Here is a 27,216-nt window from a genome sequence, read left to right on the forward strand (position 1 = left end):
AAGTAGGTACAGTCTAGCGGGGGCACCAATGGCCTGTAAGAAGGCTTCATGAGTAAGAAGGTGGTCATCTCCGAAAAAGTCTCCTACACTCTCCACACCCGCCTCCCCCCCAGGGTAGAAGCGCTCTGTCTGTGAGCCTGCCCTGCGGCGTTGGAATACCCAACAGGGGGGTGTTAGCCGCGTACGCCTTAACCGAGGACGTGTATGCTAGAGCTTTCCGCCAGCATTTTAGAGCTGTATGGAGGAGTGAATGGCGCTCCGCAGGAATGCGGCTCTTCGGGAGCAACAGGGCATGTAGCTCTCCCCGTCCCAATCGGTCAGTCGTGTAGTCTATTTCGTGTAGGTTCTGTCCTGCCGGAATTCTCCTGATTCTCTTTTGTGCAGGTAAGGTTGATTTCTTAATGTTGCTAGCCGCCTCTCGCCAATCCCCAAGTAGGTATCCACTAGATGGAGATATTATTGGAAAAGGGCGAATTTTCCCTTGTCAATGTTACTGCTCCCTTTTGTGATCATTGCTCTGGGTACTGCTCTCCCCCCCCCCCCCCACACCTCCCCTCCCCTCTGCACCAAACACAGTGAAAGTGGATCGAGCCTTACTGATCCTTTTACTTTCGCTTTTTATAGTGCCAACATCAGCGTGTCATTTGTGTTGATCTTCATTCACAAAAAAAAATGCTTCTGGCTGCTGGGAAAGCTGCTCTATAGGAATTTCTTGCCTTGAGTGGAAGGATGTTCACTGTAGAGTAAGTGAGGAGGAAGTGAACACAGCGTCCTCTGCATTAATGGGGTTAAAGAAATGTAGATGTTGTTAATAACTTTATTTTTCTTTTTACCAATCCAACATCCACCATCACATGAAAGGGTAAATAGGAAATGTGTTAAATTCAGTGCACAGGTTGTGAATCTACAACATATGCATACATCAAACTGGCAGCTTTACTCACCTAACCATCAGTTAGCATCTTGTACTGTTGTAACTTTTTTTGACCCTCCCTGTGTTTTACACAGCAGACACTTGAACATAACACACAATATGGAACAGTAATGTAAGGTGGTGCCAGTCTTCTGATACATTTACTCCTCGTGATCATACATGGGTGATTATTTCTAGTAAAGCCCGAAGACCACATGTATGTATTGTTTTTATCCACAAAAGTGTTATTTACTCAAATATTGATTATTGTATAATGAAACTATTTAGACCAAAATTAATCTTCTACATAACACTTGTTGTTACTAAGCCTTATTTCAATATATTCTGATGCATCTTTTTTTGTAAATGTCAATGTTTTAGTGCCTATTGTTGGGTATCCAGTTTGAAAATAGTTGTGAACTTTTAATAGTTAAACTCAAACTACAAACCCTGTTTTTCCCCCCATAAACAGCCCCATCGTTGTAACCAGTGTCCTGCAACATTTAATGTTGAATTCAACCTTGTACTTCATAAAGCTACCCACAAGTTGGATTCCCCAACATGTCCTATGTGCCACAAGAAATTCTCCAGAATCGCCAGTCTTAAGTCACATATTATGCTTCATCAAAAGGAAGAGGTAATAACGTTGTCAAAAATTGTAAATGTTTTCCGTTGGTCGTTTAAATCTCTGCTGTTGAAGAAAGCAGTGTTGGAAAAAAGTAGGTCGTTTTAAAATTGTTTGCCATTTTGTACTGTGAACAACCTGCGAGTGTGCACTTTCCCAATGGTATAGGATTTCTTCAGGAATATGTCTTTATAACCTTTTACTTGAGTCGGCAGTGCAGAGGTAGTTCTAGAAATCAATGCTGATCCCCAACAACCAAACCGAGCAGTGCCATTTATTTTCTTAGATTTTAGCACATCATTTTACAGAGTTTCTTTACGCTACGTTGCCCATTCCTTCTGCCTTAGTCATTTCATACCACTGAAAGCTGAGCCTTCATTGTAAAGTTCTGGCACTCAACCCCCTTGGAAAAGAGCAGAAAGAAAAAGGATTCCCTTTTCCGAGACTTTTTCAATTCTAGGGTGCATTCAAGATATTGCATACTTTGCTGTCCCAACTACCCCTGCACAGCCATCGCTCATTGTACTTTTATAATGTAGGAAGTTATTCTCCAACCACAAAATACATAATCCTCTTCCTTGTGTATGTGGATATTTATTTGCTGTAGCTTCGCTGCATGATTTTTGCTCTGCTATCTTGCCTGGGACTTGCTGAATTCCTATTTGTATGTGAACCACAGACCTGCTCTTATGTCTAGGAAGACCTCAGTCCCTGGTTAGTGGAGTTTCCTTCACTCATCTGTTGCAAGTCGCATCTCTTGCCATACAATTGTGACTTACCTTGGCTGGGTGTGCATGCAGGCAGTATGGGCTGCTAGTGGTATACAGAACCATCGTCTTGGTGCTGCAAGAATGAGATGGGAAAACCTCTGGCCCCTTTATTAAATTCCATGCATTTCGATTGAGCCTTAGACCTGAATGCACATGGTCTATGACCCCAGGGGCCTGATGAATTCATGGGGTGGAGGTGTGGCTAGAGGAGAAAATGAATTGAGGTGTAGGTTGTGAATAATTGTAATATTGCATTTTTGACATTTCTCTCCCAAATTCTGAGCCTTCTTCTCAGTCTGGGTCATCTTTGTCCTCATCGCCTCTAGTGTTTCCTCCTTTGAAAGACCTTCTGTTAATCATTGTGGTTGTCAATTTTCATCTCCTGTAGAAGGGACAATGTGGTTAAGCAAGGGCCCAATTCTCTTTCAGTTTCTTTACAATGTCCACTTAGGGACGCAGTGCAGAGGGAAAAATGTATTTCTTGTCATTCTGCCCCCTATTGGTTTTCCTGTGGATGCTTACTACAGTGGTCGATTTAATAGGTGTACAGTATGAGCTGCTATTCACATGCTGTGCACTGTTACTTAAAGAATTTAACTTTCACCATCATGTTTGGAGCAAACGTTTAGTGTTCCATCTTCAAAGTTGTATCACAATCGAAAGAATAAGTTTTATACGCCCCTACATGAAGGACACTATACTGAAGAACAAATCCATCTACTGCAGCCTGTGCTACGGCTATAAAAGATATCAAATTGACCCATCAAATCCTTACAACTTAATACATATGTTCTCTGTTGTTTAAGAATTACTTCTTGGTGTTCTGGGATGAAAAATAAACCATTTAATGTTTGTTCTTGATATCATGCGAAGTTGGCGCAATCCGATTGCTATCAGGTTTGCAATCCGCGTCTTTCTCCGGATAATGAAGGTGGTTTTACAGTGCCTCCATGGAGTTATTAGATGTAGGCAAAATAGGTTTCTGGTTGTAAGCACAATTTTTACATAATAAGGGTTCATTACAACAATTTGTGACAATATGAAACAAAACTTTGCTTTCAAAACTATTGCCACCTACCTGCACATGATGGTTATTTGGATCACACACATCACAGTCTAAAGGGGTTGAGCATACTGACTGCAAATCTTGACTCTGGTCAGCCCTCCTTGAAACAACAGAAGGCTCAGCCCAAAAAAGTACCTGAGACCGCTTTCAAAGGCCAACTCCTAAGTCACATCCTTGTTTCTGCTTTGGAAAATAATTCATTTCAACCATGCTTGATCCCAAAAAGACTTAGCAGGCGAAAATCATGACTTCACAACCCCCTCACACAAAGATAGAACAGATAGTTGGACTTGAGTAAGAAATACATTGATTTAGACTCTGAAAGAGGCACTATTTTCATACCTTAGAAGTATGTGTTTAGGCCTACTGATGAAGCTAAAACAACCAGCTTTCATAACAAAGTTTATCACCTGGCAAGAATGGAACCAAGCAACGATTGCATTTGAGGAGGGTATTACACCGAAGACCTGCCATTATCATATTCATAAATGTACAAAGACAACTGAAGCAGGCGGGTAGTTCCAAGCACTACAGATATTTGCACTACAGGACTGAGTTCTTTGTTCACGATCTGCATTACCCAAAGGAGACTGAGAAGAAGAGGAGTACCAGATCCAATCTTGTAAATACCTTGTGCCGCATTCTGAGGAAGAATAGAACAAATACTGAGAGTCCGATAACGAGGCACCTTTAGAGCAGTATCCTTTAAAGCTTTTCCTCTGATGAACCCGGAGCCTACCAAGCAGTAATTCAACAAGCCATATTTCAGCATGGCGGTCACCATGACCTTGGTAGAGAAGGAATTGCTTATTGAAACATCATTCAGAACTAAGTGAATAGTCCACTATTTTGACATGACAAAAAAGAACTGTAGACATTTCATAAAATCGAATGAAGTCCTTGTATACCATCTTGAGCAGAATGCAAATATAAAGCTGCACCTCTGGATACTCTATATTCGAGGTGATGTGTCTTCTAACAATAGGGTAGTTCATTCAGCCAGAAAGAGATCCATTAATCAAGGTACCAGCGATGGGCTACCTCCAGGCAAAGAAATCAGACACTAAAGTGCTCTTAGGATGAGCGAGACAATGGGCCCTGCAACCTCCTGGTGCACTGTAAAAATTCCTGGCACTCCTTAACTGTTATGAGCATTTCCATTGTGAGAAAATGGAAATCTATTCTAATACGTTTGAGAACAATGTGCCAAAAAAGTTTGACGCTTGTGTCACCAATGGAAAGGTAATTTGCAACATGGGCCTATACCGCACATATGAGGGGGGTGGGCGCACACTGCCTCACACTCCAGCACTCAGATGCCCCGATGCATCATAATAAATGCAGTGCATGATAACACTTTCTTCAGTGTCAGGCTTTAGTTTTTCACCCTTGTTGGTGCAGCCAGTGCTGTGTATCTCTAGACAGGTGTTTCAGAATAATTGTCTTTCAGGACTGGCTGCACCAACAAGGGTGATAATCTAAAGCCTGATATTGCATTTATTATGATGCATCGGGGCAAAGTGAGTGCTGGAGTGTGAGGCAGTGTGCACGCACCTGCCTCCTATTTGAAAAGGCTAACTTGAGCTAACGAGCTGACGAGCTCGGGTTGATGCACCTGCACCCAGCGAGTGGTACTGAGACCTGAGAAGACTTTGGGCAGCATCTCCAGCACACCCCAAAAAAGTGTTGCTCTCTACTGAAGGACAATTATCCTGAAACACGTGTCTAGAGATACACAGCACTGGCTGCACCAACTCGGGTGAAAAATGAAATCCTGACACCAAAGAAAGTGTTATCATGCACTGCATTTATTATGATGCATTGGTGCAAACTGAGTGCTGGAGTGTGAGGCAGTGTGCGCCTACCGCCCTCCTAATTCTGCACATATGATATGCTGCCAGATCATCATCAGGGTCATTTTACATCACCACATTTTTTTTCTTATTGCTTGTTTCTGTTCTGAAGTTTAGCAATATTACCTAAGTTTGCCATGTTCATCAAGACCTAGAAAATATTAAAAAGGACACCAATACAGTTAAGTCGCTCTGCGTCACAATCAGTGAATACAATTATGGGGAAGGCTGAGGGACTATCCTCGGTAGTGGGAGAGAGTAATTTAAGGCAAATGGGTATTGTCCTATGTGCTGCATGGGCTACTCCATAGTTTACCATACCTATTCCGAATTATGACTACAACATAAATCAAGAGTATATCATTGCTCAAAGAGATTTACGCGCTGCTAAGAAAGGGGAGGAAATGCTATCGCGAGGGGCCAGGGAGCACTCCATGTTTTTCTCAATATCAAAAAAGGATGATGTATCTCTTCTCATCGCGGAGATGCAAGTCTTAAAGTTATTCCTCCAGATCAGTCATTTCAAGATGAATGTTCTAGGAGGTGATAGTGCTTCTGCACGAAGACAGGCTAACAACACTCTGCATTAAAGGCAGCTGTCTTCATATCCTGATGCTTCCAAGTAATCTCCTGAGCCTTTGTGTTAGACGGACCGGGAGGGTCGGCCGAGGTACGGGGAGAGGTCTCCAGGGAGAGCCGTCTCCAACGACTGTACAGAGGAATAACTTCCCCCCCACAGACGGACACCACACAAGACTGAAGGTTAACGAGACTTTATATGCAATTCTTAGGTTACGATGATATGGTACAAGGAGGTCTGGACTCAGGGGTCCCCTCTAGCTTAGTCTTTGGTTGAGGAAAAGGGTAGCGGGACAGTCTTTAGTTACCGGTGAGTCCAAAAATAGCTCTCAATCCTTGAGCTCGGCGTTCTTGATGATCGGGCCGTGGAGGAGCCAAGCAGGTCCCGAGATGGTCGGATGAAAGATGACGGTCCGCGGCGGAGCCTGCAGGTCCCGATGAAGATGACGGTTACAACGGTCCGCGGCCACGCCAGCAGATCCGGACGACGATGAAGGATGAAGGTTACGACGGCTGTGGCAGCGCCAACAGGCAGGATGATGGTGCACAGGACAGAGCTACGGCAGCGCCAGTAGTCCGTTCAGGATGAGTTCCTCTTTACGTCTCTCGACTCCAAGATACAACTGCCTTCCTGCTCTGGAGCTGCCCCAGTTATAGGGCTGGTGTGCTTTGATGTCCGGACCCTCGCACTTGGAGGTCGGGGGTCCGGGATGCGGGATTCCAGACACCCAGCAGGGGGGTGGAGCCAGCGCCCGGGGAGGCGATGGGCGAGCGGCACTTGGCGGGGGGAGCCATCGACACCTCTTTCTCCCATTGACTTGCCAAGTAGCCCGCTCACCTCCTGGGTGGATGGTGGTGCCGAGATGTCTGAGGCCGGGCCAGGCCCAGGGTCGGGGTCGATCGGGGGCCAGGCGACCTCGTGGTGAAGTGTCCAAGATGGCGGTTCAGGTGGGCCGCGTGGGCCGGCAGGGGATCGGGCCCACGAGGTTAGCTTGCCTCGCAGGCAGGGGCCCTGAGAGGGCAGCAGATGTACAATGATGATGCGTGGTACTGTCGTGGCGACTCTCGGGCCTGGTTGGGCTGGGGGAGAGCGGCCCTTCATGTGGCCTGTCCAACATGCGTCCCCCCCAGCTGAAGGCGGGGAGAGTTACCCATCTTCCTGGGGACTCTCGTCGTCGAGGCGGAAAAACCGGGACAGGCCGTCTGCGTTGGCGTGGTCTGGTCCTGGCCGGTGTTCGACTGTGAAGTCCATACCTTGCAGGGAGATGGACCAGCGCAGCAATTTTGGGTTTTCCCCCCGCATATGCATCAGCCACTGCAGGGGTCGGTGGTCGGTCTGCACCCGGAAGTGGGTGCCAAAAAGGTAGGGCCGGAGCTTTTTGAGGGCCCATACCACTGCGAATGCTTCTCTCTCTATGGTGCTCCAGCGTTGCTCCCGGGGTAGGAGCCTCCGGCTGATGAAGGCCACGGGTTGATCAAGGCCTTCGGTGTTCACTTGGGATAGGACCGCCCCAATGCCCTGGTCGGAGGCGTCCGTCTGGACGAGGAACTCCCGGCTGTAGTCGGGGGCCTGGAGCACAGGAGCGGAACACATGGCGGCCTTCAATTGTTCGAATGCCGTTTGACACTCTGGGGTCCAGTTCACTTTCGTTGGTTGATTCTTTGACGTGAGTTCCGTGAGAGGCCCCCTGTGAGGCAGGAATGCTCGTACCTCGGTTTGGGTGATAGGGGGCTGCCAGTCCTGGATGGCAGCAATTTTTAGCTGTAGAGGGGCCACTAGGCCGCTTCCCACCTGGTGCCCGAGGTAGGTCACAGACCCTTGTCCAATTTGACATTTGCTGGCCTTGATCGTGAGGCCAGCTCGTTGAAGGGCTTGCAGCACTGCTCGGAGGTGGTGGAGGTGTTCGGTCCAGTGGTGGCTGTACACAGCGATGTCGTCTAGGTAGGCGGCGCTGAACCCTTCGAGCCCCGCCAGGACCTTATTGACGAGCCGTTGGAAAGTCGCTGGTGCATTTTTCAGGCCGAAAGGCATGACCGTAAAATGATAGTGGCCATCGGGGGTGGAGAAGGCAGAACGTTCCTGTGCTCGGGGGGTGAGGCCGATCTGCCAATAACCTGCTGTCAGGTCGAAGATGCTGAGGTAGCGGGCAGCTCCCATTCGGTCGACCAGTTCATCTGCCCGGGGGATGGGATGTGCGTCCGTCCGGGTGACCTCATTCAGGCCCCGGTAGTCGACACAGAACCGGAGTTCTGGGGTGGTTCCGGGGGCGGCTGCTTTGGGGACCAGCACGACCGGGCTGGCCCATGGACTGTCTGAGGGCTCGATGACCCCGAGCGTGAGCATCTTGGCCACTTCTGCCTGGATGCAGGCCCGTACCCGATCAGGTACGCGGTAGGCCCGGTGGCGGATAGGAGGGCTATCTCCGGTGTCCACATCGTGCACACACCAGGACGTGACACCTGGGGTGAGGGAGAACAGGCTGGCGAACTGTGACAGGAGGGCTTGGCACTCTTGGCGTTGTTCTCTGGTGAGGGTCTCCGAGAGGCGGACCCCATCTACGGAGCCGTCTTGCTCCTGGGTCCGCAGGAGGTCAGGGAGAGGCTCGGAGTCGTCTTCAGCCCCGTTGTCTGTGGCCATCAGTAGGCTGAGTTCGGTTCGTGCAAAGTGAGGTTTCAGCCTGTTGGTGTGGAGGACCCGGAGTGGGTTCCGGGAGGACCCCATATCGATCAGATAGGTGGCAGGGCCCTTGCGCTCGATCACCTTGAAGGGCCCCGTCCATTTGTCTTGGAGGGCGCAAGGTTCTGTGGGGGACATTACCCATACTTGTTGCCCCGGCTCGAATTCAATGGATGAGGCGTTCTGGTCATACCATTTTTTCATATCCTCTTGACTGGCCTCTAGGTTAGCCTTTGCTAGGGCTCTGAACCGCTGGGACTGGTTGCGGAGGGTGAGGAGGTACCGGAAGACGTCTGGAGGGTTCTTGGCCGGAGGCATCTCCCAGCCTTCTTTGATCAGGCTGAGCGGCCCCCGCACTGGGTGCCCGTATAGCAGTTCAAATGGGCTGAAGCCTAGTGATTTTTGTGGGACCTCCCGGTAGGCGAAGAGGAGGCACGGCAGCAGTACATCCCACTGGCGACGGAGGGGCTCTTCCAATCCCCCGATCATCCCTTTTAGTGTGCGGTTGAATCGCTCAACCAGTCCGTTCCCTTGGGGGTGATAGGGGGTCGTGAATCGGTAGGTGACCCCACACTGTTGCCAGAGTGATTTCATGTATTTAGAAATAAAGTTCGTGCCTCTGTCGCTGACGACTTCTCGGGGGAACCCCACACGGGAGAAGATCCCCATCAGGGCCCGGCCGACCACTGGGGCTGTCACGGTCCGGAGAGGTATAGCCTCAGGGTAGCGGGTGGCGTGGTCCACCAGCACCAGAATAAAGCGATGGCCTTGTTTTGTACGCGGGTCTAGGGGTCCCACAATGTCTATTCCGACCCTCTCAAATGGGGTCGTGACTACTGGAAAGGGTTGCAAGGGGGCCTTTAGTTTGCGGCCGCTCTTCCCACTGGCTTGGCACGTGGGGCAAGATCGGCAATGCTGGTGCACATCGTTTCTCATTTTGGGCCAGAAGAAGTGGGTCACTAGGCGGCTGTAAGTTTTATCTTGTCCGAGGTGCCCTGCCAGGGGGACATCGTGGGCCAAGTTTAACAGGAAGTCTCTGAAACGGAGGGGTACCGCTAGTACCCTGTTGGCCCCCAGCTCGGCGATTGTTTGCTCGCTGTACAGTAGGTCATTGTCCCAGTAGACCCAATGAGTTCCGGAAGTATCCCCTGCGCCTTGGGCGAGCGCTTGTTGGCGGAGTCCCTCTAGGGAGGGACAGGTCTTCTGCTCCCGGCGAAATTGTTCTTGCGTGGGTCCCCCCTCTTGGGCCCACTGGTCCAGGTTAGCGATGTCGGAAGGTTGCGCAGGTTCGAGGGGGGTGTCATGGTCGGTGGTCTCGGCTGGGGCGACCGGAGGCGGCGGCGCCGGCCATTCTGGTTCTTCTGGGTGAGGGTTGGCCCGGGCGGCCATGGACCGGGTGGTGACGCACGCCCAGTCCGGGACGCCTAACATCCCCAAGTGTTCTTTTCGCTCCACGGCTGCCCACGGGGAGCTCTCCAGGTCATTTCCGAGTAGGCAGTCCACGGGGGAGTCGTCTCGGACCGTCACCTTCAGCATGCCGGAGACCCCTCCCCACTCAAAGGGGACGCAGGCCATCCGACACAGACTTTCCGAGTTGTCGGCTGATCGCACAGGGCAGAGGATGTTCGGTAGATATTGTTCTGGGGTCACCAGGTGACAGCGGACGGCTGTCACACTGGCCCCGGTGTCTCGAAGGGCTTCGGCCCGCCGTCCATTGATGCTTACCCATTGGCTGTACTTCTGGGTGTTAGCGGGTAGGGGGACCCGCGGGACCATGTCTCTTCCCCCTAAGCACGCGAGAGTCATGGCGGCTGGCTCCCACTCTTGATACTCTTGCTGGTCTGTTTCTTGTTCCTCGGGGATCTGTTCTTCCCCTAGTGCCGCGGCGGCCATTTGGCGGGGTTTTGGACTCTGATACTGCGGGCAGCTTGGGTCATTTGCATAGTGGCCGACTCGCTGGCATCGGTGACATGTGACATTGGCTCTGTACCCCGGTCGCGCCGGGGTGCTGCCCCGGTTGGCCGGGGGGGTGGTGCTGGCAGCGGGGGCGGCCGGAGTGTTGTCTCTTCCTCGTCCTTGGCCCCCTCCCCCTCCTCTCGGTCGGTGGTGTCCATTGTTGTTCCTGTTTTGCTCGTAGGACCCATTCCGGCCCACTCTGGTTATCTCCCACCGGTCAGCTTCGGCTGCGAGCTGCCGGGGATCGGTCAACTTGCTGTCGAGGAGGTGTTGGCGTAGTTCGATGAAGCAATTGTTGGACAGATGCTCCCATACCATCAGATTGAACAGCTGCTCGTATGTCGTGACGTTGTTTCCTTTGATCCAGCCTTCGAAAGCTCTGCTAAAGTACGTTACATAGTCCACCCAAGTTGTACCCGGGATGCGTGTGCAGTCTCGGAACCTCTGGCGGTACATCTCGGGCGTGAGACCATAGCGGGTGAGGAGGGCCGCTTTCATATGGTCGTAGGAGGTCATCTGGTGGTCTGGGAGCTGTAACAGGGTATCGCGGCCTTCATTGAGGAATCTGCCCCATAGGCCGGCACCCCAGTCGGTTCTATCGATCCGGTGCGCAGTCATAGCGATTTCATAGGCCTTAAACCATTGTTGGATGTCGTCCTCTCGGAAATATTCTCGGACCACATCCTTGGGGATGTGTACTTTTTTCTCTGCGGTCCCCGGGGTGTGTGGTCTCTCGGGCACCCCTAACTCTTTATTCTGTTTGCGCAGGTTGATCTCGGCTATGTTCCGTTCGTGCTCGTACGCCAGTTTCTTTTCCTCGAGCTCCCTTTGTCTCTGTTTCTCTTCTCTTTCTTCTCGGAGACGTAGGTGCTCTAAGTTGATTTTTTGTTCGGCCAACTTGAGTTCTATTTCCATCTTGAGTCGGGCCATTTCTAGCTCGTGTAGTCGGATTTTTTCTCTTTCTTGGATCTCGTCTTGCGGAAGACCGGTTCTTTGCCCTTCAGGGGCTGCGGTGGTTTGCTCAGGGGCTTCGGTATCCCCGGTCTCTGCCCAAGATTGTAGGGCATGTTTAAAATCGTCCTTGGTGCTTAGTCCGGTGGTAGCGATACCTAGTTCGATGCAGAACTGCTTTAGTTCACGGTGGCTGTACTCCTCTAGTTTTTCCATTTGGAACTTCTCGGTTGATCCGCTTTCTTTAGTTGTCATTATGGTTCGTTGTGGGGTGAGCTATTTTCTGTACGTTATGCGGTGATTCGAATCGCGCCGCTGGCCACCAATGTTAGACGGACCGGGAGGGTCGGCCGAGGTACAGGGAGAGGTCTCCAGGGAGAGCCGTCTCCAACGACTGTACAGAGGAATAACTTCCCCCCCACAGACGGACACCACACAAGACTGAAGGTTAACGAGACTTTATATGCAATTCTTAGGTTACGATGATATGGTACAAGGAGGTCTGGACTCAGGGGTCCCCTCTAGCTTAGTCTTTGGTTGAGGAAAAGGGTAGCGGGACAGTCTTTAGTTACCGGTGAGTCCAAAAATAGCTCTCAATCCTTGAGCTCGGCGTTCTTGATGATCGGGCCGTGGAGGAGCCAAGCAGGTCCCGAGATGGTCGGATGAAAGATGACGGTCCGCGGCGGAGCCTGCAGGTCCCGATGAAGATGACGGTTACAACGGTCCGCGGCCACGCCAGCAGATCCGGACGACGATGAAGGATGAAGGTTACGACGGCTGTGGCAGCGCCAACAGGCAGGATGATGGTGCACAGGACAGAGCTACGGCAGCGCCAGTAGTCCGTTCAGGATGAGTTCCTCTTTACGTCTCTCGACTCCAAGATACAACTGCCTTCCTGCTCTGGAGCTGCCCCAGTTATAGGGCTGGTGTGCTTTGATGTCCGGACCCTCGCACTTGGAGGTCGGGGGTCCGGGATGCGGGATTCCAGACACCCAGCAGGGGGGTGGAGCCAGCGCCCGGGGAGGCGATGGGCGAGCGGCACTTGGCGGGGGGAGCCATCGACACCTCTTTCTCCCATTGACTTGCCAAGTAGCCCGCTCACCTCCTGGGTGGATGGTGGTGCCGAGATGTCTGAGGCCGGGCCAGGCCCAGGGTCGGGGTCGATCGGGGGCCAGGCGACCTCGTGGTGAAGTGTCCAAGATGGCGGTTCAGGTGGGCCGCGTGGGCCGGCAGGGGATCGGGCCCACGAGGTTAGCTTGCCTCGCAGGCAGGGGCCCTGAGAGGGCAGCAGATGTACAATGATGATGCGTGGTACTGTCGTGGCGACTCTCGGGCCTGGTTGGGCTGGGGGAGAGCGGCCCTTCATGTGGCCTGTCCAACACTTTGCTTTATGATGGGTGCAGAGCATTATACGTTTTAACTTTCAGCATTAAATCAACGTCCGTGTTTACTAAATGTGTTGTCATGGTGGCAGTTCATCTGAGCCACCAGGGAGGTTGTATACCTATCTGTCACTATAATTGGCTGGTAAAAGGCAAAACAGGTTTGCAGGGCCTGTCTTACACTCAGAAAATAGTGTCCCAACTTAACTAATTAGGACTTGCAGCAGTGCCAAAAAGTCTCACCTGCAACCAGTACAGGCCCAGCATTATCTGGTACCAACTTTGAGTACATAAATGTGTGGTGCGGCGTCATGACCAAAGTCAAGTAGCACTACTCATGCTTTATTAGCATTGCGATTTTACTTTGGTGCGTGAGGACGCACCTTACATGTATCGGATCAAATTTGTGCCATTGGGGCAGAGCACGTGTCAAGCCTTCTCACGCCAAAATTTTGCCACAGAAAATTATTTAAAACAAAATTGACCTTGAGTACAATAGGTGTGCATTTCCTCATTTGTTTGAGATGATATATTTCCACCCCACTGAACGTTTTGCACCCTGCATTGAACGTTGCAAAAAGTAAGATAAAAATAACATGATATCATTCTGGAGGCATCACGGAAACATCGAGTTCCTCAGAGGGCGCGAATTTCGTTATTTAAACATTTGAACCATCATTCCAAAGGTTTTTATTACGTAATTGAGCTAACTAATACATTTACGTTCACACCATTTATATTTTGGGGTTTATTATTAGCACGTACATTTGTAAATTTTCATGATTTAGTCTGTATAGGCATTGTTTGTTTATAACAATTTATTTATTCACATCTTTTTTGATAGGGACACAGGCTGCATGTTAAATTAAGGTTTGAGGCAAGTGATTCGCGTATTTCTTTTATGTTTACTTTAGTTCGGTTCTGCACTCACAATCATGTGGCAAGATGGGTTTCACCTGTGATGTTTTCAAAGGGTTGTTAGTTTTCAGTCATTTAGTGCACTAGGCTGTGTGCATTATGGATGCCAAATGGAGCGGTTAAGCTGCTGGTTTTGGTGCCGGGATACAGAAAATGTAAATGGGATTTTCACAGCACAGTGAGATTATTATCATTTTGAGCATGTTTGGTTTATGAAATAGTTTTTTCCAAAGTTTAGTTGAGCACGGGGGCATTTTATTTATGATGCATCATTATGATGGACCTAATATTGAATATTATTGTGAAGAAATGTTTGGGTTGCAATACAGTGCTTGTCATGTGAAGTGTTATAGCGTAATGTGGGTTGGTGTTTTTGTTTATTCACATTATAGATTGCATGGTTTACATAGATTAACGCTTTCTTTTAGTTTATGGTTCATGATATCATTTGAGTTTACTGATGGTTCGTTTAATATTACAACTATCACAGATGAAGGGTTGACATGGATTGAATACATTTATGTATGGGTACCTAGGATGAACAGTGAGTTCCTACGTGCTGTTGCATAAGGCCCGGATGGGCATTTCTCAAGCATTCAAAGGTTGGAATCCCGTGTCTCGTTATGAATTCAGAAACTATTGAAGAATATTTGAACAAAAAATAGATTAAAATGGATTAAACCGTCATAGTATTGGACTCTCTTGATTAATTTCCATGACTCATGCTTTTATGGCAGTGTGACTTGACTTTGGTGCTTGATGACTCACTATACATTTATGGAATCAGATTGGTGTTATTGGGGCAGAGCACATGTCAAGCTTTCGCACCCCTGAATGTTGCCACTGAGCATTCTTTAAAAAAAAGTTGACCTAGAGTACAATAGGTGTGCAATCGTTCATTTGTCTGAGACCTGCTGTAGGAGAACATGCACAATCTCATAGTAGGATGAAAGTTTGCAGATCTTCCAGCTGCACACAGCTGTCACAACTGACTTATTCCGTCCAACTGTTGTGGATAACATATGCCCCATTTTACAGTGAGGTAAATGGACTAGTGCTGAGAAACTACTTAAGTTCAATGTGCTAGAATGATTTTCAAATGTACGTGAGGACCTAAAACGTGCTGATGTGTAAAGAAAACATGGCACCCATACATTATGCTTCCACTCACTGCAACTCAATGACACATTGCATAATTTCTTTATTCTCTTATGAGAACTGACATACCTACACGTCTGATCGAGTTTGTCAGCATTAGCTGCCTACATAAACAAGCATTTTCAATGCAATCGGTCTCACCTTTGGGACCTACTAAGTATTTGGCAAAGCAGCACATTATTGCATATTACTACAACGTAGACTCGCTCACATGTATTTTTAGCACAACAACATCCCCAGATGACTAATCACCACAACACAAATACTTTGGAACTTGTTAATGACTCCTGTGATTACGGTTTCTGATGAACAAAAAGCCCCGCATTATTACCGCCAGAGAAGGAAGACATGCAAGCAAGTTTGGTTACAGTTACACAGCATGATTTGAGTGAGAAAGACAATGTCTTATGTCGAGAGAACAACAAAATGGCTACATTTCGTAACAAAGCATAACCACCACATCGCATTTCTGACCCATACTTTGCAACATTAAAATTGGAACTACAGATTGCAACCTGCTTTAGGCACAGAAAAAAGCAGTGCTGGCTGATAGCGCCGTCACACATGCAATACGACCACTGCTATATATACATTAACACCTGGGACCTTCCAAGGAAACACTAACCGTGCTAAATGTGTGCTCTGGAGGCTTTCCGGCACAGTGCAACTTTGTGAAGCCCCTAGGGTGGTCCTTACTGCTCACTGCCCCTCTCCCCATGAACGGAAAATAAAAATCGCCAAATCGATAGGCATATTGTCAGCTGGGACCTGGCACCGCAAGGACTAAGGGCACGAACCACAACATCACTAGACGCAGGGGGGCGGCCAATGTCTCATCCACATGGAACTGGGACGCTTTGATGTGCCAACTGTTCAATGGGGCGACACCAATGCTCGATGAAATAGAAACACGGGGCTTGCGCATGCCCCCGAGGCACAACTACATTGTGTAAGAGACTGTCTTTTAATTGGGCTACAAAAGAAACCACTCCTGGATGTTTTTTCTGCCCCATACATCACTTTTCCACATCCTGCTTATTGTCCAGACACAAAACCACTTCTATTAACGCCACCGTGCACGCGCAACCATATCAGACACAGAATGCTACCAATCGGTGTCATACACAACCTTTCAATTCTGTGCACTAACAAAACCATGAGGAAAAAGATATGCGAATTACTTACCTACATGTGCCCCTCCCCCCAGTTCTGCTTATTTAGGGATGTGTAACACTTTTGTAATCGTGTACACCTCTTTGTACTTTAATTATTCCTTGTCCCAGTATTGGAACTTTCATAGATTCCCATGCTTTTGTATCATTCCCCATCGTCGGAATGGGAGTCTCGGTAACAAAAATAACATAGCAGTAGGTACAAAAGAGAAAGAAGAAGGCCTAGGCCTCATTCCCTTTTGTAGCATATCCACCTCTTTGTGTAAAAGAGACCAAATCAGGCATCAGCCAATTAGAAGAGCCTCACCCCATAGAACCCTCCTGAAGGAACCTCAGAGCCTCAGATTGTCTACCGCACGTTGTGCTTAGGAAGTCTCATTTGAGCTCTGCTCAATCTCTGTTATTCAGAAGTTTTTTCTTCAGGTTTCTCTTCAAATTGTTAGCTGTTCCTGCCAGGATGTCTGACAAGGAAAAGAAGAAGGCCCTTTTCAAGCCATGTTCCACCTATGGCAAGAAAAGGTTATTTGTGGAGGATAAGCATAAAGACTGCATCTACTGCCTCTATACTGATCACAAGGCTGTGGATTGCAAGATCTGCCGCACCTTTTCAACCAAGACCATCCGGGACCGTGAGGGTAGACTTCTTACATGGCTCCAGAAGTTGAAGTCCAGGAAGGACACTGTCTCCAGTGACAGTGAGGACTCTGCGTCAGCATCATCAATGAGAAGGTCAGTCAAGAGGGGTAGAGGTTCCCCTTCTCCTTCTGTGGAGCATCCTTCTAAGGCCTCCTTCTAAGGCCTCCAAAAAGACCCCCAGAGAGTCTGAGAGCCAAGGTCCAGGCGAATCTCCTCACCACGGTGAAAAGGAGAGGGTGGGACCATCTACGCATTCTGTGGGTGTGAAGACGGATTCAGCCTTCAAGAAACCCTCTTCTCAATCTTCTGGTAAATCTGACAGAAGTTCCAAGTGGTCGACGATGAAGGCGCCATCGACGGAGGTTCCGTCGACGAAGCAAGTGAAGGCTAAGCTTAAATTGGTCCCATCGACGGGCTCGTCGATGGGACAATTGGCGTAGACGAGGATGGAGTCGTCGACTGCAGTTACAGCGACGTCGACGTGGGAGTCGACGACAGCGGCGTAGACGAGGATGTCGACGACAGCGGCGTTAACGAGGATGTCGACGACGACGACGGCGACGACAAAGTGTTCGTCGACGGTGGTGACGACGACAGTGTCGTTGACGAGGGCCTCGACGACGCCAACATTGACGACGACGGCTGGAGTGTCATCAGTCTAATCGTCGACTGCATCGACGACGCCCATCTCGTCGTCGAGTGTCCTTTCGTCGTCTACGATTACTCTGTTGACGAAGCCGACGACTGCAGCAGTATCCATACCATCGTCGACGGGACCGTCGACTATTTTGTCGTCGGAAAAGAGAATTACAATCTTGATGACCAGAATCACACTGGACATGACATCTCCTATAAGGGTTACCCCCTTGCCACCAGCTCTCCTTTTTGATGAGGGTGAATCAGGGGGTGATGATCAGGACTCATATGGCTATGCAAATAGTCCATCTCAACTTCTGGTTAAGTGCCAGGAAACTGATTCTGAGGGAGAGTACGACCAGGAATGTGGCTTATCATCATCATCATTCTGCCCAGCCACAGCAGTACTCCAGACAAGACATGGTTTCTGTACCGTCATCTTTCTTACAGGACCTTCATAACATGCTACAGGATTATAAAGCTAGGAGTGCACATCCTGCTCCAGCTTCGGTTGCGCAAGCCATGCCTGTCCCTGCGGCTTCCTCTATGATTGTTCCTGAGTTGCCGGCCCAGGTATCGCCTCAGCCACAGACATCAGTTCCAGAGGAACAGTCTAGACCAATGGACACCCATGATGATTCCTCGGACGAGGATCAAAATTTGGATGATGTACCTGATCAAGCTTCAGAATGGGATGAGTATGTCATCCCAGACCCGGCATCTCCATGCCCAGATCCGGTGGACTCCCCGCCATCGGATATAGGGGAGGTTTCATCAACTGATGGAGAGAGCGGCTGGCAGATTCAAATTAGCAATGCCTTCTGTTGCCACCGAATGTTTCTTATATGACTTTAAGGAACCTTATAAAAAGGCAACAAGATCCATACCTATTGTCCAGCATCTGTGGGATGAAGGTCTTAAGTGGTCCCTGTACTACCGCGTCTAGACAAGAAATACAAGGCGCCTAAGGATGGTCCGGCTTCTTTGACAGGACACCCAAGACCGGATTCGGTCATCTCTCAAGCGGCGCAGAGAAAGTCCCGCAACAGATCTGCTCCTTTAACATCTCCTCCGGATAAAGAGGGAAGGAGATTAGACAACGCCGGGAAGAGGTTCTCCTCAATGGCGAGTCTTCTAGTGCGGGCTGCGAATGCCCGAGCGATTATAGACGGATATGATCGCCAACTTTGGTGTGATGTGTCACTGTACTTGGATCAGCTTCCTCCTGAGTCGAAGACAGAAGCTAGAAAGTTTCTGCAAGAAGGTGAGGCAGCATCAATGGAGATCATCGACTGAGCCATGGATATTGCTAGACGGCTTTTCGTTCTTTGGCTGGGGCCGCAGTCCTTCGTCGCCAGGGATGGCTTAAGGCAACCTGGTTTAGACCCGAGATCCAAAATAAAATCTTGGATCTTCCTTTTGATGCAGAGGAATTATTTGGAAAGGTGATAGACAACACTCTCCAGGATATTAAAAAAGATACTGAGACCGCTAAGTCGTTGGGTACGCTTCCGTACCGTAAAGCTTCTTTTAGAGGATCCAGAGGCAAAAGCACCACCTACAGAAGATCTTAACAACAAAGGTACTCGTCCTATGGCTCAGGTTCGCAGCAATATCGCCAACCTTATCACCAGTGGCAAGGCCAGTCCTCAAATTACTTGAGACCTAATAACGGAGGGAAACAAGATTCGCCAAGGACAAAATATGTCCAAGGACAAGATAAGTCCAAGAGACAATAGCGGCCTCCTGGCTCTTCCTACTGTGCCCACCTCCGCAAGTCCCATCAGTAGGAGGCAGGGTGTCACGATACCTTCGGAATTGGTCCAAAATAACATCGGACCGTTGGGTGCTCAACATAATTCGAAAAAGCCATACTTTGGAATTCACCCAAATCCCACCATCCAAGCCCCCTGCTGCCATTCCGTCAAAACATCTGCGTCTTCTGCGGTTCGAAGTCCATCAAATGCTCCTGAAGGGTGCTATAGAGCCAGTTCCCCCCGACCAAAAAGGAGAGGGATTCTATTCCAGGTTCTTCCTGGTAAGGAAGACGCTAGAGAAATGGCGCCCTATTTTAGATCTCAGGGAGCTCAACACCTATCTCATCTCCCTATCTTTCCGGATGGTCTCTCTTCAAGACATTCTACGGCTTGTCAATCCGGGAGATTTTATGGCCACACTATCTCGAAGATGCGTATTTTCATGTACCAATTCACCCAGCGCACAGAAGGTTTCTACGGTTTACAGTAGCCAAGAGCCACTTTCAATTCAAGGTTTTACCTTTTTAGTCTTCGCTCAGCCCCCAGGATCTTCACAAAGGGGCTGGCGCCTTTAGCAGTGTTTCTTCGAAGAAATCTCTTTCAAGTCTTCCCTTACCTGGACGACTGGTTGATAAAGGCTCCGTCCAGGGAGGCAGCGAGGGAAGCTGTCCGAGCATGTACAAACCTGTTTCAAAATCTAGGACTCATTTTAACAAAGAAAAGTCCTCTCTGATCCTGTCCAGGACTGCACGCTTCCTGGGAGCCATCCTGAACTTGAATCTCTCAAAAGCTGTCCCAACCTTGGAGAGGCAGGAGAAATTGCAGACCATGGCGCTAGACTTACGAAAAAGAAGGTGTCTTTCAGTACGCCGCTACAAATCTCTTCTAGGGGGTAATTTCATCATGCATTCCTCTAATTCCTCACTGCAGATTGAGGATGCGTAATCTTCAGGAACAACTGGACATCCAATAGAAGCAAATCCTTGGATCATTCGACGGCAAGGTGGCCATCACCCCGACTATGAAAAGAGCTGCCTTGTGGTGGACAATGCAAGAGAACTTGTCCCATGATCTATCCTTCGTAAGCAATCAATCTCCTCAGATGGTGACAACGGATGCGTCATTGGAAGGTGGGGAGCGGTGATACAAGACCTGCATGTCAGTGGACATTGGTCTCCTCAGGACCGTCGACTCCATATCAATCTCTTGGAGCTAAGAGCAATCAAACTTGCTCTTCAACCTTTTCTTCCACGCCTAAGAGGTGCAAAAGTTCTCATCCGGACGGGCAACATCACAGCTATGTATTACGTGAACAAGGAAGGAGGAACCAGGTCTCTCCTATTGTCTCAGGAAGCTCAAGAGATCTGGGAATGGGCGATCCTTCATGGAATGTCGCTGCAGGCAGGACACGTGCCGGGGGTTTTGATCGAGAATGCCGACAGACTAAGCAGGTTATCCACAGTCAGCCGCGAGTGGGAGCTGAACCAGCAGGTGCTGGACGAGGTCTTCCATCAGTGGGGCAAACCGGCAATAGATCTATTTGCCACACCGACCAACAAGAAATGCCGGTCCTATGCAAGCAGGCTTCACCACCGAGGATCATTGGGGAATGCACTTTCGATAGCCTGGTCGAGGACATTTGTCTACGCCTTTCCCCCCCATTCCACTGATCCCGAGGCTCAACAGGAAGATCAAGATAGAACCATGCAAGATGATCTTGATATCCCCTGCTTGTCCGAGACAGTTCTGGTACACGGAGCTCCATCTGTTGTCGCTGGTTCCTCCTCTTCCCTTGAGAACCATCCCGGACCTTCTCACAATGTCAGAAGGGCAAGTTTGGCATCCGAATCCAGAATCATTGCACCTGACAGCATGGCTCCTGAACAGCGAGAATTTATGAATCTTCCCATTCCGAATGAGATAAAAGATGTTCTCTCCCAGGCTAGAGCTCCATCCACGAACAACACTTACCGACTCAAATGGAAGAGATTCTGCATTTGGTGCAGAAAAGAGGGTGTGGACCCTTTTTATTCGGAACCTCACCAGCTGCTGCCCTATCTGTTGTCCTTGGCTAAGACGAGACTTGCCCATTTATCTATAAAAGTTCATTTGGCAGTGATTTCGAGATACAGACGTTCTGGGTCTGGACCTTCTCTTTGGTCGTCCAGGATCGTAAAGCAATTTCTCAAAGGATTGTTCCGGGTGTACCCCCCGGTGAGGCCTCTGCCTCCTACTTGGCATCTGAATCTGGTCCTCACTCAACTTATGAAGAGTCCATTTGATCCGATACATCGATCAGACATGAAATTTCTTTCTTGGAAATTGGCTCTCCTTCTTGCCCTCACATCAGCAAGACGTATTGGGGAGTTACAGGCACTCGCAATCCAAGAGCCGTTTCTCCAATTCAAAAGGAACACTGTGATCTTGAGAACAAACCCAAGGTTCATACCCAAGGTGCCCTCGGACTTCCACTTAAATTAACCGTTTTTTCTTAAAGCTTTCTTTCCTCACCCTACTACACCAGCGGAGAGGTCACTAGATTCTCTGGATGTGCAAAGGTGCTTAAAATTTTACTTGGATCGCACCAAAGGATTTCGTAAATCCTCCCAATTGTTCATTGCTTTTGGTGGTCCTGGCAAGGGTCTCCCTATATCAAAACAGGGGATTGCGAGATGGATTACCAGTGCCATTCTACATTGCCATACTGCAGCGGGTAAACCACTGACCTGCCGAGTTCGAGTGCATTCACAAGATCAGTGGCTTCTTCAACAGCTCTCTTCGCGGGAATGCACATAAAATACATTTGCAGGGCTGCGACTTGCAGCAGCGTGCACACCTTTACAAAGCATTACTGCTTGGAATCCTTACAACAAGAAGACACGGCTGTGTCCTGAGGAACCTCTTCCACTAATTAGTGAGCTTTCCTTTCTATCCCACCTTCCTTATTGGCAAATTTTGTATCTTCATGTATTGGTGGCTATTACAAGGTATATTTAAGCCACAAAATGTGTTTTTGTTGCTAACTTCTTGCTACTCTGATACAAAAGCATGGGAATCTATGAAAGTTCCAATACTGGGGCAAGAAAACAAGTTTTTTTTTTCCATGAAGCTTTATTCGGCACATATAAAATGACCATAAAAGCACAAGGATAAAAAACATGATAATAACAAATACATCAATATCTAAAAAGGATTTACAAACAGTGTTACAGACATAGTTCATTTAAAAGCACATGCTTTTCCTGGCATTAACACAATGATTTAAAAACGTGGCTGTGTAAAAACAGATATCGGCCGATTCCAGATTAAAAATTAAAATCATTGCCTGATTAACTGTACGTACACCATATTTGATAAACATCGGTTTCAGAAATGCAGTGCGAAAATTTGAGTACAGTTTACAAAACATTAGAAAGTGCAAAGTGCTCTGAGTTGAAATGCCATCACATAAACATGGCCCCGACGGATGTTTCTTAATGGACGGGAGAGCCACCAGATGGTGTGCCAAACCAAATCTAAGTCTGGTGAGTACGAACTTGAGATGTCCTGGTCACCATGGTTAGATATAAAGGAAAACCTTCTACCAGACTATATCTAGTGTAAGACACAACAGTTGTCAAGGTACCGTAGGTTAAGGACCGCTTCCTTGCCCTAAAGGCCAAAAATTTACTTTTCAGCTCAGATTTGGGTATCCTAGATGCTGCACTTGGATCAAGCAAGATATTCAGATTGTATATCTCAGAAAAGCAACCAACCAAATATTTTTACCCAAGGTATCTTAAGATGTTTATCCAGTGTCAAGCAATCCTCTATTTTTTTTTTTTTTTTTTTTTTTTTTTTGAAGACGTTTATTATTGTAAAAGGGAAAGTGCAGTACAAATAGCAGAGCCTACAACCCTGCGGGCCGGCTGCAAGAAGTCCGTGAATTGTACAGGCATAGGGTTACAGAGGAAGGCATTATGCATCTTCTCCTTCTTTTTTCGGCGTGCTTCTTCACTGGTGGATTATATATACGTTGCACATTTCGCACACAATCTGTTCCATAATTGACGTCTCATTTTACATTTTACTATAATTCAACCAGTAACTTTTCAACATAAACAGGGGTGATCATATCAGTATGTCCCAGCGTGTCTGTGTTGCCAGTGCCGTGCCACACAGCGTCCGTGCGCACGGCACCAACGTCCCATCAACATGTTGGACATGCGCCGGCGGCGCAGCAGTGAAATGTGGGGTCTGTGGCCCGCGTGTGTGAATAGCTGTGAAGCTGGTGTGGGACAGGGTCTGTGGGCGGTGGTATCCCCCCGTTCGTCGGTTCAGTGCACGGTGTGCGTGGCAGACGCAAGTGTCGCCCCTGTTGCATGTTCGGTGGGTGGCACCCATTCCTGCGTTCCTTGCCGAGTGTCCAGTCAGTGGCGCGTAACCGCCGCTGTGTGACGGTATGTGTTCACGCATCTGGCAAGCACAGGAGTGCGACATCTTTGACTTGGGGTTACGTGGGGGAGGTCGGACAGGAGGGGGGGGGAAGTGTACTCGTGGGGGTTGGGTCAGGGCAAAGTTGCTAAGATCCGCGTTCGGGCTGTTGTGTGATGGAGGGTCCTCGTGTGTGTGCGGCTGATCGTTGGTCGTGGCTTGTGCGTCGGGGGGAACCAGTGCTGCCTACATGGAGGTGGGGGGGGGGCCCAACGCGGCGCATGTTCCTGTCTAGGGTGTCGCCGCTCGTGGGGCGCCTATCCTTCTCAGCTGTCTCTGCGTGAGCCCCCTGGCCACGCCTTCCTCCCGCAGGGACACCAGGATATCATTCCATACTTGTGCGATCGGGAACTGCCTCAAACCCGCTATCTCTTCACTTCGCAGCGCCGTGCCCTCTGCTCTGGCCCAGTTGAGAAAGGATGTGTACCAGTGTGTGGGGGTTGGTGGTTCTCTACTTTTCCAGTGCTTGGTGAGTAGGCGCTTGGCTGTGATGAGGCCTAGGTCCCAGAACCGGGCTATTGTTTTAATTTGTTTAGTTCTCTTGTATAGCCCGAGAACGCATGCCTCCCACGTGTTGGGTAGCCCCGGGCCTGTGCTGTGCGTCAGGAGCGATGTCACCTCCCCCCAGTATGTGGACAGAGTCGGGCAGCTCCAGAGCATGTGTAGGATGTCGGCATCCAGCAGGTCGCACCTGGGACAGGCTGTGGTGTCTGTCGCGAAATACTTATTTATTCTATCTGGTGACAGATATGCCTGATGTAGTATGTACAGTTGAATGGTGCGGAAGCGGGAGTTACGTGGGATGTTCACAGGGCTGGCTAGGACCAGTTTCCATTCTTTGTCTGTCCACCCCCTCCCACGATGGGTCGCCCACTTGTCCCTGATCGGTTGTGTGGACCTCTGAGTGTGCATGAGGAGCGCCTGTGCCAGCCAGTGTGTAATGTGTGATCCCCTGCCCATAACATGTAGGTACTGGATCAAGTAATGAAGTTGTGGTTCCTCCTGGATGTCCCCCCAGGACTCCGTGTACGCCCTCACCACCGACGCGTGGAGCAGGAATTGCCCCGCTGGCAGGCCAGTGCTCACCGATAGTTCCGCAAAAGGAAGCAGGCCCCCCTCCGCGTAGAGGTCCCCCATTGTCTCCACTCCGGCAGCCATCCAGGGCTCCATGCTACGCGGTGACACCATCCCATTCCTCCGGGGGGTACCCAGCAGGGGAAGGGCGGGGGCATACGGTTTGACGTCTTTTGTCAACTTCAGGCAGCGAAGGAAACACTTGCGGGCTACGGCCACGTGCAAGGGCAGGGGGCGAGGCCCTTTGGTCAGTGGGTGAAACAGGGCGCACACCTGCGGGTGTGTCCACTGGTGGTCCGCATTGGCGGTGTCGTCGAGGTGTGAATCGCTAAGCCAGTACGTGACCCACTGCAGCTGTGCTGCCAGGTAGTATAACTCCATGTTGGGGACCGCCAGCCCCCCTTCCGCCGTCGGGGAGTACAACTTCGCCAGGGCCACTCGTGGGCGCCCCGTGTTCCAGATCAGGCCTCGGAGCATCACCTCCAGTTCGCGGAAGATCCTTGTGGGGACATAGAGCGGGACGTTCGCAAAGTGATAGAGTAGTCTTGGTAGCGCGATCATTTTAGACAGAGCGATCCGGCTGGGTACATTCAACGGCAGGGTCCTCCAGAAGTTCATCTGGGCCCTCAACGAGGACACGGCGCGTACCAGGTTGCCTTCCAGTATATTCTGCGGGTCTCTGTAAATGTGGAGCCCGAGGTACTTGAACGTGGTCGGGTACCAGGTGAGCTGGGCGCCACCAAGGTGCACTTCACATTCCTCCAGGTCCGGGCTGAAGGCGTATACTCCGGACTTAGTCCAATTGACTCTGAGGCCCGATACCCCTTCAAACGCCCGGAATATGTCCGACAGTGTTGCCGGCACCGCCGTGAGGTCTCGCACATAGAGTAGCAGGTCGTCCGCGTAGAGCGAGACCGTGTGCACTCCGTCCGCCAGCGGGATCCCCCATTCCGCTCCCTTGTCCCTCAGAAGGGCCGCCAGGGGTTCGATCGCCAGGGAGAAGAGAAGGGGCGACAGGGGGCAGCCTTGTCTGGTACCCCTGCGCACCCGCACCGTCTCCGACAGTAGCTTGCCCGTCCTCACACGGACGTTCGGACGTTGGTACAGCAGTTCGACCATATCCATGAAGGCATCCCCGACACCGAGCTTGTTGAGCACCGCTCCCAAGTACGGCCACTCCACCGAGTCGAAGGCCTTCTCCAGGTCTAATACTAGACACCCCGACCTCGGCCAATGTAGTGTGGCCGCTTCCTGGACCCGAAAGAGACGCCGCAGGTTACGGGAAGTGCTCCTCGCCGGCATGAACCCGTTTTGGTCTGCATGCACCAGTGCCGGGACCTCCAGGGTCAGGCGGCGGGCCAGCAGGGAGGTGAACACTTTGTAGTCCGTGTTCAGCATGGCCAGGGGCCTATAGGACCCCATACATGTGCCGTCTCTGTCTGGCTTCAGCAGCGAAACCAGGTTTGCCTCATTGAGAGAGTCCGGGAGCGCCGAGTCCTCAATCGCGTGTGCGTAGAGCTTGAGCATCTCCGGGACCAGTGTGTCCGAGCAGGCCTTGAAAAACTCGGCGGGCAGGCCGTCGGGGCCGGGGGACTTGCCGTTGGACATTGCGAAGATGGCTTCTCGCAATTCCTCCTGGGTGAATGGGCCCCCTAAGTCCTCCTGCTGCGCGTTCGTCAGAGAAGGCAGTTGGATGTCAGCAAGGAAGCCCTCTATGGTGGCCGTTGAGACCCTCAGCTGTGACTTGTACAGGGCCCGGTAGTGCCCCACAAACGCCTGGTGGATCTTGCTTTGTGTGTGTACAATCTCCCCTCCAGTCGTCCGAATGGCGGACACTGGTTCCGTGCGGGATTCCTGTTTGACCAGCCAAGCCAGCAGCCTCCCCGGTTTGTCGCCATGTTGGTGCACCCGCGCTGAGTGGGCCGCGAAGTTGACGTGTTTCAGTCTCTCTAGTAGCGCAGCGTGTTCCTCACGGGCCTCCCGTAGCCGGTCACTCGCTCCTAGCACTGCCTCCCGCTCCCAACGGAGCAGGTCCGCCTCCACCTTGCTTAGGTCCGCCTCCAACTTTTTCTGGATGCTCCCTTGTGTGCCTAAGCAATGCCCCCGTATCACCACTTTGAAGGCGTCCCACTCCACACTTGGGGAGGACGCCGTGCCCGAGTTTTCGGCGAAGTACTGCGCTACCCGGGCCTGTAGGGCGTCCCTGAAGGGTGCGTCGAGCAGTAGGGCGGGTTGTAGCCGCCACGAGGGTATGGGTGGATGTGGGCGTTCCCATGCTATTGTCAGCGTGTGTGGGTTGTGGTCTGAATGTGTCCGGCCTAGGTATTGTGACTCAGTAATGTGCGGTAGCATCTCCGTTGTCACCATGAATCTGTCCAGGCGGACATGTAGCGTGTGTGCCCCCGAGTAATATGAGTATACCCTGGTGTCCGGGTTGTGTGCGCGCCATGCATCCCTGAGGTCCCACTGTGTCGCCCATCGTGCGAACGCCTGCGCAACCCCCAAAGAAGTGGCATCTGGCCTGGGCGGGGTCGAGCGGTCAAGCGCAGGATCTAGCACTGTATTGTAATCACCTCCCAGCACCCAGGGGACTCCGTGCCAGGGCGCCAGTTTTTCCGAT

At 50.2% G+C, this 27,216-nt stretch overlaps 1 protein-coding gene across 3 annotated transcripts in view; it reads left to right on the plus strand.

Annotated features, from left to right (window-relative positions):
* The window catches only part of ZNF236 (zinc finger protein 236), a 1,135,475-nt gene that overhangs the window by 68,405 nt on the left and 1,039,854 nt on the right, over positions 1–27,216 (plus strand). For all 3 annotated transcript variants that reach the window (XM_086965182.1, XM_086965180.1, XM_086965183.1), the window contains exon 3: positions 1,386–1,550. In XM_086965182.1, the coding sequence (XP_086821308.1) occupies positions 1,386–1,550 (165 nt within the window). The remainder of the gene's footprint in view (positions 1–1,385; positions 1,551–27,216) is intronic.

This window comes from Lissotriton vulgaris, chromosome 4_1, assembly GCF_964263255.1.
Source record: "Lissotriton vulgaris chromosome 4_1, aLisVul1.2, whole genome shotgun sequence".
Lineage (NCBI taxonomy): Eukaryota > Metazoa > Chordata > Amphibia > Caudata > Salamandridae > Lissotriton > Lissotriton vulgaris.